General features: G+C 36.3%; 1 protein-coding gene across 2 annotated transcripts in view; it reads left to right on the top strand.

Moving 5' to 3' along the window:
* The first annotated feature begins 2,701 nt into the window (after positions 1-2,701).
* Positions 2,702-13,484, top strand: part of Skint5 (selection and upkeep of intraepithelial T cells 5) — a 521,613-nt gene continuing 510,830 nt past the window's right edge. For both annotated transcript variants that reach the window (NM_001167878.1, NM_001167876.1), the window contains exons 1-2: positions 2,702-2,750; positions 6,543-6,623. In NM_001167878.1, the coding sequence (NP_001161350.1) occupies positions 6,548-6,623 (76 nt within the window). In that variant the 5' untranslated portion in view covers positions 2,702-2,750; positions 6,543-6,547. The remainder of the gene's footprint in view (positions 2,751-6,542; positions 6,624-13,484) is intronic.

Here is a 13,484-nt window from a genome sequence, read left to right as displayed (position 1 = left end):
AGGAGCAAGAATACTCCTACAATGCTAATGGGAGTACAAACTTGTATAACCACTCCAGAAATCAATTAGGCAGTTTCTTTAAAATTGGGACAAGTTCTACCTAAAGAAACAGGTATACCACTCCTTGACAAATACCTAAAAGATGCCGTACCATACCACCAGTATACTAGCTCAACTATATTCATAATTTCTTTATTTGTAATATCCAGGATCAGGAAACAACCTACATGTCCCTCAACTGAAGAATGGATATAGAAAATATGGTTAATTTACAAAGTGTAATATAATCAGCTTTTAAAGCAAGGACAACATGAATTTTAAAGTCTAATGGATGCAACTAGGAAATCTCATCCTAAGTGAGGTATCCAAAAGGACAGGCATGAGATTTATTCACTTATAATTGAATATTAGCTATAAAAAACAGGATAACTAGACTAAAATCCACAGAACAAACGAACAAAAAAAAATCTAACCAACCAACCAACCAACCAACCAACCAAACAAACAAACAAAAAACCAAACCAAACCAAACCAAACCAAACCAAACCAAACCAAACCAAAACAAAAAAACCCACAAAGATGGCCCAAGGGAAGGTGGATGAATCTTTCTCAGAAAATAAAATAAAATAGATATTAGAAGTTGATGAAAGGAGGGCATGGGGAAGGAACAGAATGTGAGTGGCATCAAGTTTAGGGAGAGCAGGGGAGATATATCAAATATGGCAGACAACTGAGTGAGGGACACCTATATGGTGTTCCAGAGACCAGGGACAGTGGGGGTTTCTATGGTGTCTATGTAAGTAACTCTAGCTGATATTCTTAGCAGTGTGGTATATGGATCCTGAAGTGGCCACATCATGTAGCACCTTTGGCACAAAATGTGTCCAGCCTACAACATATGCAAGGACAAAGATAGAACAGAGTTGGAGAGAATGTCCAACCAATGACTGGCCCAAATTGATATCAAACCCAGAAACAATTCTTTTTTTTTTTTTTTTTTTTTTACTTTCAAGAAGGGGTTTCTCTGTGTGGCCCGGGCTGCCTGTAGACCAAGCTGGCCTTGAAATCAGAAATCCACCAGACTCTGCTGGGATTAAAGGCATGTGCCACCACTGCCCAGCTAAGAACCAGTTCTTGATACCATTATGTTTGCAGATACCCTGTTACGTTTGAAGACAGGAACCTAGGATAATTATCCTCTTAGAGGCTCCACCCAGCTGCCAATGGAGACAAATTCAGAGACCCACAACCAAACATTAGATGGAGTTTTTGGAAGCTTGTGGAAGAGTTGAGTAAATGAGTTGGAGAAGAGAAGGACTCCACAGGAAGACCAACAGTGTCAACTAATACAATTTTTTATGGACTTCCAGAAACAGAAACACCAATGAAAGAATGAACATGAAGTGGATCTAGACCCCCTGCACATATGCAGCACATGTGCAGCATGGCTTTCATGCAGGTCCTCCAACAATTGAAGTGGGACTGACATGAATCAGTCGCCTGCCTGTGGATCCTATTCCCCTAACTGCATTGCCTTTTATGATGTCAGTAGGAGAGATTGTACCTAGTCCTACAACGAGGTGATATATCAGGGTGGGATGATATCCAGGGTGTTCTTTCTCTTCTCAGAGGAGAAGTGAAGGGAGAGTGAGGGAGGAAATGTATGAAGGATGTACTGGGGAAAGTGAGGGCAGATATTGTGATGTAATGTGAATAAATATATAAGTTAATTTAAAAAGTTTTCATGATCATGGTTCATTTTCATATTAATGGAAATCCTAATTAATATAATTAATGGCCAAATATTTCTTTAGTATATGCCAAATTTTTGGTGTATATACCTAAAATTTGTATAGCTGTACCTAGTGGAAAATATATTTCTAGCTTCTTGAGTAAAGTTCACATTGTTTTCTATGTCTACATAATAAAATAATTAATGTGTGTGTTGATATATATCACATATATATTTTAAAGTTCTATAACCTCTGTTATATTTTCCTGATGCTCATCTCTAGTTGTTTGTTCCCTTCTGTTCTCCCAGTCAAGCTACTGAAAATTACTGGGAGTTTTTGATTGAATACTTTCTTTTGTGTCTTTAAGATGTACCAGGTATTCTTTAAGATGTACCAGGTATTGAGACTGGGCCAAATTATAGGCCCTGTGAAGACTTGTTACCAAGTTTTAGGGTGCTCTTTCAGCCTAGCTAACTACTGTGCCTCTTTGCTTAATGGGATTAACTGATTTTTTTTCTGATTTCAAGATTATTGTCATATATCACTAACTATATGAAACTTCCTTGAATGAATGATCATCACTTAAAGTTTCTTGTTTGAGTTTCTACAATCCTTTCCTTTATATGTATAGGTCTAGAATTCAAAATGCATTCAACACAGCTTTTCATTCTGTCCTCAGTATACGGCAAGTAGGGGTCCGATTTTGTTTTATTTCTTCCATAGGTGAGGCAACTCTTGATAGTACTTGAGTAATGCCAAATACAGTCAATCAGGCAAACAAAGATTTTCCTTGTGGGTTAACATGCCCAGCCCAGTCCTAAGATTCAGGCTTGTAGAATCATTTGGCCAGATATTCAGGGTAGGTGAAGGGTGTTGGCATTTAGTTTCTCTTATCACGATCTGACTCTGGAGTGCTTTATGGCTTGAGAAAAGTGTTGAAACCTTATTAGAAACACAGGTGAAACAGTTGCTACTTTTACATGGACAAGAGAGCTGACTTAGGATCAACAAACTCAGGTAAGTAAGAGAATTTAGTAAGCTTTTAGACTTTGGTTCTATCCTCACATATAGTTTTTATTTTTCTATACTTTCCACTTCCTTGTGCCTACTGAGAGGAATACTGTCCCCTTAGAAACAAATTCCAAGAACTTAGACAGAAATATATAATGATCAGTAGATTAGTAGTTCAGATAGATGGAGAGTTAAGGACTTTTAGTGGGGATTCCAAGTTTCTTTTATGTATCTTAGTGGATACTGAGCTCAGGTTATGTATTTCCCTTATATAAGGGTAAAGAAAATATGTATATATGACTATTTTTTTCTCAAGTACATAAAATGAATTGAATGCCTGTTCCATGAGCTCAATCAAAATACCTTCCCTCTTGTGTTTAATTGTAATGAACAAAATCAGAAATGGGAAGAATATGTGAGATGAACCTGTTGAGATTCAGAAATGTGGTTTTTTTTTTTTTTTTGCTTTAATTTTTTTTTGCTCATTTCTTTTTTATTAGATATTTTCTTCATTTACATCTCTTTATCATTTTTATTTTTTAATTTTTTATTAGGTATTTTATTCATTTACATTTCAAATGCTATCCCAAAAGTCCCCCATACCCTTCCCCCACACACACTCCCCTACACACCCACTCCCACTTTTTGGCTCTGGCGTTCCCCTGTACAGAGGCATATAAAGTTTGCAAGACCAAGGGGCCTCTCTTCCCAATGATGGCCAACAAGGCCATCTTCTGCTACATATGCAGCTAGAGACACGAGCTCCGGGGGTACTGATTAGTTCATATTTTTGTTCCACCTAAAAGGTTGCAGACCCCTTTAGCTCCTTGGGTACTTTCTCTAGCTACTCCATTGGGGGCCCTGTATTTCATATTCCAAGACTGAAAATGTGAAGTAAATTTCTTTTTTTTTTTTTTTTTTTGCTGGCCTCTTTTAGAAAACACATTAAAAAAAAACACATTTCTATTGGATGGAACACAGAAATGTGTTTTTTAAAATGTGTTTTCTAAAATAGGCCAGCAAAAAAAGAAATTTACTTCATATTTTCAGTCATGGGTGAAAGTTTTAAAACTTGATTTCACTGAAACAGTTACATAAACAGGATTGGCACACTATAATTAACAGACATGTTAATGTATAAGAAGAAACATTTCCAGGGGTTCCAACTCTAGACAAGGAACTACAGAGAACTAATGACTCCTTGTAGAGGAATTAGTTTCTCCCAGGAATGGGCCTACTTTTGCCTTCTGCTTGGCTAATGCAGAGTGGTCAAACTTCAAACCAAACAAGAAACAAATGATTCAGCAGGATATGTTTACACACACACACACACACACACACACACACACACACACACACACACGTGCATGCGCACATGCACACACACACACACATGCATTCTCACGTGCATGTGCATGCGCCTGCACAGACACAAACAGTTATATATACAATTGTATACATTTCTGTATTATTATTTTTACAATAATAATTACATTGTATATTACAGTATAATAATGTTGTCAAACATATATACACATTTACATTTATATGTACATATGTTTATATACATAAAAGATAGATCTGCATATATAGATATATGTATGTGTATAGCAATAATAAAAAAAGATGGTATTGGCTTGAGAGGGGTTGGTGTGACTGAAGCTGGAGAAAGAAAGGAAAGTGAAAATGTAATATAATTCTATTTCAATTCAAATATTTCTAAAGTGTTGGTTTCATAGTAGACAGCAAACACCATCATCACTAGGGTCTAGACAATGCAAAGAGATGGAGAAATGAGAGTTGATTTTTCTTTTGAGAATTTACAAAAGAATAATTATCTAGGAGAAATAAATTTAGTAGAAAAACTCTAGTTTAAAACAATTAACTGTACCTAGATAAAGTATTACATGCTTTTAATCCCAGCAATCCACAGGCAAAGGCAGGACTGTCTCCTTGATTTCAAGGTCTACAAACCAAGTTCTGAGAGAGCCAGAGTTCTGATACAATGAGGATCCTTTTCTTGAAAACAAACAAACAAAAAGACCCATTTATCTTATGTTTTTGAAAGAACTGGAAGAGATCATCAGTAGGTTTTAACTTGAAAAGTTTACATATTGAAATGTCACACTGTAGCACATAAAATGCACACATCACATTTCAATTAACAGAATGATAAAGGGAGTGAAAAAGTAGACTTTCTGAATAGAACATTATATTTTCCTTGGTAATATTTTGACTCACAGCAACTGTGATTACATACACATGACCTGCACAGGACCAATTACCATCATTTACCTTTGTGAAAGTGGGAGAAACTTACAAGATCTCATCCCACTCTGAAGCTTTATATGAAACTAATAATTGACAGCAGAAGAGATAATTTTCAGGGGTGTATTCACTAATGAGCTATTTTCTCATAAACCTTTACCATAGTCCAGCAATATATCCTAATTGTGAACACTTTGAGTTTGATTAGGATTATAAAAAACAATAAAGTAGAAAACATGAGAGTATGAAGGCAAGTAGTTGGAAAGAGGAAAACTAGTGAGAATAGAAGGTTGCAAGAGAGGTCAATGGAGGTGAATATTAAGTATATACATGTATAACAATGTCATAATGATATCTATTGTGTATAATTGATATACACTAATAAAATATAAAAGAAGGAGGGGTGAAGAGATGTTTAAGTAGTTAAGACGACTTGTATGGTGGTTCACAACTAACTTTAACTTTGGTTTCTGGATGCTCAAGCACCTCTTTTTCTCTCTGTGTGCACCATAAACACAGGTGGTATACTTACATATATGCAGGTAAAACACGCACACGCGCGCACGCACACACACACACACACACACACACACACACACACACACACACACACACACACAAGAGCAAGTATACACATACACACAAAATAATTTTTAAATATTGTAATACATATTTGACATATATAGGAAAAATTATTTTTTAGTATTTAAATTTGAAATATATATATCACAAATATTTTGGTATTTCTTAAAAATAAAGAACATATGAGACAAAGGTATAAATTAGATTCATTTTAATGTTTCATTCGATTTCCCATGTCTCTATAACCCTAGTACCTAAACTGTTATGTTTGTGATAGAAATAGAAAACTATCACATTTGATTATTTTTCAGAGGCAAAATTACTAAGTAACTGATAAAAAGCCTTCACATTTTGAGTATGAAAATTTATTTTTTACATTAACATTTTATAATTATAAGGTCTGTAAAACATATTCAAATTATGAGTTCTCCATAATATTAAATTTCAATAATTTTGGACAAGAAAGTCATAGTCTTCTAAAACGCTAATATAATTACTCTAAAAATTGTAAGGGTAAATATGTATCATAAATTTTCTGTAATTAAATTGAACTAAATATGAGAGTATACCAAAAGACCTTTGAGACTTGGATCTGTTTGTCAGTTCCATAAATGTGTCTGCAAAAACAGGCAATCTAATAAAGCTTGCAAATCCACATGACAACACTAAGTCTGAGAGTATGTGATCCTCTAATGGGGAAGAAACATCTGAAGTAATCTAGTCATTACACGGAACATTCCTAAAACTAGGATCACCAGATTTACCAACTAAAATGTGATGATTATTTTTTAAAAACCGAGATAAATGATTGTAGTAAAATTATTCATTGTCAGAAATTGAGGCCTAATGATGGTAACTTTGCTCAGAAACCAGCTGTAGAAAATATGGAAGTATTTGATTTCTCCAAATTTGAGTTTTCACTAGTCATTAACTTGTGTCTCATCACAGGTGTGATGGGAGCTGTAGGAATACCTCTTACCGCACACTGCGTTGTTTTGTTTCTCCTCCAGATGGTAGCACTGAGTTCAGGTATGAACCTCTCACTTGCGTTTTTGAGCTGTATCAATGTCTAATACTCCAAGAAAATGAAGATCTACTACAAAGGGCAGGGTATTTAAACCATTTTCCTAAAGAGTGAATGTAGCAATGAAATGAAGAAAGTCACTAGAGTATCCAGCTTAGAGGAACAAGTCATTGTGTCTATTCAGCAAACATGTTTCAATATTTGTACTAAATGCACAAAACTTGGATATCATGTTTACACTGTGGAATTGTAGGCTCAGATATATATTAGAATAATTCTGAGTTAACAAATTAGTAGTGGAAAAAGTAGAGGGAAGATGAAAGAAGCTATGAGAAAGAGAATTCGATTTTTTAGGGACATCTGTGTCAAGCACAGTTAAATACAGATTACTTGGAGACTTAAAAACTTAGACAACAAATAATATAAAAGAGCTTATTGTCCAATGATACAATTTCACTGATGCACATTTGCTTGTGTTCTATCTGATACTGGAAATTTTATTCAGTGAAGAGAGATGTTCAGTTTGTTCATCATCTGTCCCATTACTTGGTGATTTTATTTGGAATGCACGCAAGCACACACACACACACACACGTGTGTGTGTGGTGTGTGTGTGTATTTCTTAAATTTTTAACTACATCATTTTGCATGATTGAAAAACTGTCTCTGCACTAGAATAAAGCATCCTTTAGGTATGTGTTGTGGAGTAGAATAGCTATATCTTGAGGTAGATCTATTCTCAGTTTCTGAGAAACCACCACAATGATTTCTTTAATTTGCACTCCTACCAGCAATGGATATATGTGCCTTTTACTTCAAATCCTAACCAGTATGAGCTGTCAAAAGAAATATTGAAAAGTGTAATTGGTGGGTGTAGGATGAAGTTTCAGTGAAGTTTTGACTTGCATATCACTCATGGCTAAGTATATTGAACATGTTTAAGCGTTTTTATGGCCATTTGCGTTTTCTTTGTGAGAGTTTTGTTTATATGTGTACCCCCTTTAAAATTATTTCTTTTCTCCATGTCTAACATTTTAAATTTTCGTACATCTTAGATATTAACTCTATCGAATGTGTAGCTGGTGAAAAAAATCTACAAATGATAATGTTCTTTGAAGTTTCAGTTTTATGAGGTCCCATTTATTATTTGTTGTTCTTAGTATTGTGCTAATGATGTCTTGTTCAGAAAGGTGTGTGTGTGTGTGTGTGTGTGTGTGTGTGTGTGTGTGTGTGTGTGTGTGTGTGTGAAGTGTTTCAAAATGATTTCTCATTTTCTCTTCTATCAAACTCTGTGTATCTGGGCACAAGCCGTTGCTGTTCTATTCAGGAATTTTTTCCCTGTGTCCATATCTTCGAGGTTTTCCCCTACTTTCTCCTCTATAAGTTTCAGTGTCTCCAATTTTATATGGAGTTCCGAGTTCCTTAATCTACTTAGATTTGACCTTAGTACAAGGAGATAGGAATGGATCAATTCACATTCTTCTACATGATAACAACCAGTTGTGCCAGCACCATTTGTTGAAAATGCTGTCGTTTTTTGCACTGGATGATTTTAGCTCCCTTGTCAAAGATCATGTGACCATAGGTGTGTGGGTTCATTTCTGGGCCTTCAATTCTTTTCCACTGGTCTATTTGTCTATCGTTATACCAGTACCATGAAGTTTATAATCACAATTGCTCAATCGTACAGTTTTAGATCAGGCATGGTGATTCCACTAGATGTTCTTTTATCCTTGAGAAGAGTTTTTGCTGTCCTAGTATTTTTGTTATCCCAGATGAATTTGAAGATTTCCCTTTCCAATTCGTTGAATAATTGAGTTGGAATTGTGAAGGAGATTGCATTGAATCTGTGGATTGCTTTTGGCAAGATAGCCATTTTTACTATATTGATCTTGTCAATCCATGAGCATGGGAGATCTTTCCATCTTCTGAGATATTCTTTAATTTCTTTCTTTAGAGACTTGAAGTTCTTATACAGATCTTTCACTTCCTTAGTGAGAGTCATGCCAAGGTATATTATATTATTTGTGACTACTGAGAAGGGTGTTGTTTCACTAATGCCTTTCTCCGCCTGTTTATCCTTTGTGTAGAGAATGACCATTGACTTGTTTGAGTTAATTTTATATCCAGCTACTTCACCGAAGCTGTTTATCAGGTTTAGGAGTTCTCTGGTGGAATTTTTAGGGTCACTTATATATACTATCATATCATCTGCAAAAAGTGATATTTTGACTTATTTTCCAATTTGTATCCCCTTGATCTCCTTTTGTTGTCAATTTGCTCTGGCTAGGAATTCAAGTTCAATGTTGAATAGGTAGGGAGAAAGTGGGCAGCCTTGTCTAGTCCCTGATTTTAGTGGGATTGCTTCCAGCTTCTCACCATTTACTTTGATGTTGGCTAGTGGTTTGCTGTAGATTGCTTTTATCATGTTTAGGTATGGGCCTTGATTTCCTGATCTTTCCAAGACTTTTATCATGAATGGGTGTTGGATTTTGTCAAATGCTTTCTCAGCATCTAACTCGATGATCATGTGATTTTTGTCTCTGAGTTTGTTTATATAATGGATTACATTGATGGATTTCTGTATATTAAACCATCCCAGCATCCTTGGAATGGAACCTACTTTGTCCGGATGGATGATTGTTTTGATGTGTTCCTGGATTCTGTTAGCGAGAATTTTATTGAGTATTTTTGCATCAATATTCATTAGGGAAATTGGTCTGAAGTTCTCTATCTTTGTTAGATCTTTCTGTGGTTTAGGTATCAGAGTAATTGTGGCTTCATAGAATGAGTTGGGTAGAGTGCATTCTGCTTTATTTTGTGGAATAGTTTGTGAAGAACTGGAATTAGATCTTCTTTGAAGGTGTGACAGAAATCTGCACTAAACCCATCTGGTCCTGGGTTGTTTTTGGTTGGGAGACTATTAATGACTGTTTCTATTTCTTTAGGGGATATAGGACTGTTTAGATCATTAACCTGATCCTGATTTAACTTTGGCACCTGGTATCTGTCTAGAAATTTGTCCATTTCATCCAGGTTTTCCAGTTTTGTTGAGTATAGCCTTTTGTAGAATGATTTGATGGTGTTTAGGATTTCTTCAGCATCTGTTGTTATGTCCCTTTTTTCATTTCTGATTTTCTTAATTAGGATGCTATCCCTGTGCCCTCTAGTGAGTCTGGCTAAGGGTTTATCTATCTTGTTGATTTTCTCAAAGAACCAGCTCCTCATTTGGTTGATTCTTTGAATAGTTCTTCTTGTTTCGACATGGTTGATATTGCCCCTGAGTTTGATTATTTCCTGCCATCTACTCCTCTTGGGTTAATTTGCTTCCTTTTCTTCTAGAGCTTTTAGGTGTGTTGTCAAGCTGCTAGTGTGTGCTCTCTCTAGTTTCTTCTTGGAGGCACTCAGAGGTATGTGTTTTCCTCTTAGAAATGCTTTAATTGTGTCCCATAAGTTTGGGTATTTTGTGGCTTCATTTTCATTAAACTCTAAAAAGTCCTTAATTTTTTTCTTTACTCCTTCCTTGACCAAGGTATCATTGAGAAGAGTGTTGTTCAGTTTCCACGTGTTGCTGGCTTTCTATTATTTATGTTGTTATTGAAGATCAGCCTTAGTCCATGGTGATCTGATAAGATGCATGGGACAATTTCAACATTTTTGTATCTATTGAGGTATGTTTTGTGACCTATTATATCCTCAATTTTGGAGAAGGTACCATGAGGTGCTGAGAAGAAGTTATATCCTTTTGTTTTAGGATAAAATGTTCTGTAGATATCTGTGAGATCCATTTGTTTCATAACTTCTGTTAGTTTAACTCTGTCTCTATTTAATTTCAGTTTCCATAATCTGTCCATTGATGAAAGTGGTGTGTTGAAGTCTTCCACTATTATTGTGTCAGGTGCAATATGTGCTTTTTAGCTTTACTAAAGTTTCTGTAACAAATGTGGCTGCCCTTGTTTTTGGAGCATAGATATTCAGAATTGAGAGTTCCTCTTGGAAGATTTTACCTTTGATGAGTATGAAGTGCCCCTCCTTGCCTTTTTTGATGACTGTGGGTTGGAAGTCGATTTTATTCGATATTAGAATGGCTACTGCAGCTTGTTTCTTCAGACCTTTTTCTTGGAAAATTGTTTTCCAGCCTTTTATTCTGAGGTAGTGTCTGTATTTTTCCCTGAGATGGGTTTGTTGTAAGCAGCAGAATATTGGATTCTGTTTGTGTAGCCAGTCTGTTATTGTATGTCTTTTTATTGGGAAGTTGAGTCCATTGATATTTAGAGATATTAAGGAAAAGTATGTTGCTTCCTAATATTTTTGTTGTTAAAGTTACCATTCTTTTCTTGTGGCTGACTTTTTTTAGGTTTGTTGGAGGATTCTTTTCTTGCTTTTTCTAGGACATGGTTTGTGTATTGTTTTTCTCCTGTTATTATCATGTGAAGGGCTGGATTTGTGGAAAGATAATGTGTGAATTTGTTTTTGTCCTGGAATACTCTGGTTTCTCCATCTATGGTAATTGAAAGTTTGGCTGGGTATAGTAGCCTGGGCTGGCATTTGTGTTCTCTTAGTATCTTTATAATATCTGTCCAGAGTCTTCTGGCTTTCATAGTCTCTGGTGAAAAATCTGGTGTAATTCTGATAGGCCTGCCTTTATGTTACTTGACTTTTTTCCCTTACTGCTTTTAATATTCTCTCTTTATTTAGTGCATTTGTTGTTCTGATTATTATGTGTCAGGAGGAATATCTTTTCTGTTCAGTCTATTTGGAGTTCTGTAGACTTCTTGTATGTTCATGGGCATCTCTTTCTTTAGGTTAGGGAAGTTTTCTTCTGTAATTTTGTTGAAGATATTTGCTGGCCCTTTAAGTTGAAAAGCTTCATTCTCATCTACTCCTATTATTCGTAGGTTTGGTCTTCTCATTTTGTCCTCGTTTTCCTGGATGTTTTGAGTGAGGATCTTTTTGCATTTTGCATTTTTTTTTATTGTTTTGAAGATGTTCTCTATGGAATCTTCTGCCCCTGAGATTCTCTTTTTCCAATTCTTGTATTCTGTTGCTGATGTGCGCACCATTGGTTCCAGATTTCTTTCCTAGGGTTTCTATCACTAGCATTGCCTATCTTTGGGTTTTCTTTATTGTGTCTACTTCCCTTTTTAGGTCTAGTATGGTTTTGTTCATTTACTTCACCTGTTTGGATGTGTTTTCCTGTTTTTCTTTAAAGACTTGTAACTCTTTAGCAGTGTTCTCCTGTATTTCTTTAAGTGAGTTATTAAAGTCCTTCTTGATGTCCTCTACCATCATCATGAGATATGCCTTTAAATCTGGGTCTAGCTTTTCGGGTGTGTGGGGTACCCAGGACTGGGTGAGGTGGGACTGGTGGGTTCTGATGATGGTGAATGGTCTTGGTTTCTGTTAGTAAGATTCTTATGTCTGCCTTTCACCACCTGGTAATCTCTGGCATCAGTTTTTATAGTTGTCTCTGGTTAGAGCTTGTTCCTTTCATGATTCTGTTAGCCTCTACCAGTAGACCTGGGAGACTAGCTCTCTCCTGAGTTTCAGTGGTTAGAGTACTCTCTGCAGGTAAGCTCTGCTCTTGCAGAGAAGGTGCACAGATATCTGTTGTTGGGACTTGCCTCCTGGCAGAAGATGAAGGCCCGAAACAGGGCCTGTCCCAGAAGCTGTTATCTTCTGTCATCCACACTCTCACCTGTGCAGACTAGTCTTGGCAGTATCTGGGAACCAAATGTCTCCAGCAAATGCTCTGGCAACGCCCTTCTGGGCCAGGCCGACACCTCTCCTCTGGCAGGGAAGGTGCCCGGATGTCTAGAGCCTGAACCTGGGTTTGGGACAGAAGCTCTTTGGCTCCTGTCTGTCCCAGAAGCTGTTAGCTTCTGTAGTCCACACTCTCACCTGTGCAGACTAGTCTTGGAGGGATCCAGGACCAAAGATGTCTCCCACAGATCTTTGTCCTTTCTTCCCTTCTTCCCTTCTTCCTTTCTTCCTTTTTTCCTTTCTTCCTTTCTTCCTTTCTTCCTTTCTTCCTTTCTTCCTTTCTTCTTCCTTCCTTCGTTCTTTCCTGCCTACCTGCCTGCCTACCTACCTGCATTGCTTCCTTCCTTCCCTCCCTCCCTCCCTCCCCTCCTCTCTTCCTTCCTTAATGATGTTATCACTCAGTAAAGAGTTGTTTAGTTTCGATGTGCATGTGGGATTTCTGTAGCTTTTTCTCTCATTGAAGACCAGGCTTAATCCACGGTAATCTGATAGGATGCATGGGAGTCTGTCAATCTTCTTAAATTTGTTCAGGGTTGTTTTGTGACCGATATGTTCAATTCTAGAGAATGTATCATTATATGCTGAGAAGTTGTATTCTTTTGTTTTATGGTGATATGTTCTATAGATATCTGTTAAATCCATTTGGTTCATAACTTCTCTTAGTTTTATTGTGTCTCTGTTTAGTTTCTGTTTCAGTGACCTATCCATTGGTGAGAGTGGGGAGTTTAAATCTCTCACTATTATTGTGTGGGATCCAATTTGTTTTTTGACTTTTAGTAAAGTTTCTGTTATTAATTTGGGTGATCTTGCATTATAGATGCTAGATGTTCAGAATTGAGACTTTCTCTTGGTGGATTTCCTCCTTGATGAATTTGAAGTGTCCTTCTTCATCATGCTTGATAACTTTTAATTGAAAGTCTATTTTATTGGCTATTAGGATGGTAACTACTGCTTGTTTCCTAGGATCATTTGCTTGGAAGTCCTTTTTCCATCAGTTTACTCTGAGATAGGACCTGTCTTTGTTGTGCAGGTGTTTTTCTTGTATACAGCAAAATTCTGGATCATGTTTTTGTACCCTGTCTGTTAGCTTATGTATTTTTAAT

The sequence above is a fragment of the Mus musculus genome, chromosome 4, assembly GCF_000001635.26.
Source record: "Mus musculus strain C57BL/6J chromosome 4, GRCm38.p6 C57BL/6J".
NCBI classification, from domain to species: domain Eukaryota; kingdom Metazoa; phylum Chordata; class Mammalia; order Rodentia; family Muridae; genus Mus; species Mus musculus.
This window is presented reverse-complemented; position numbering and strand designations above follow the sequence as displayed.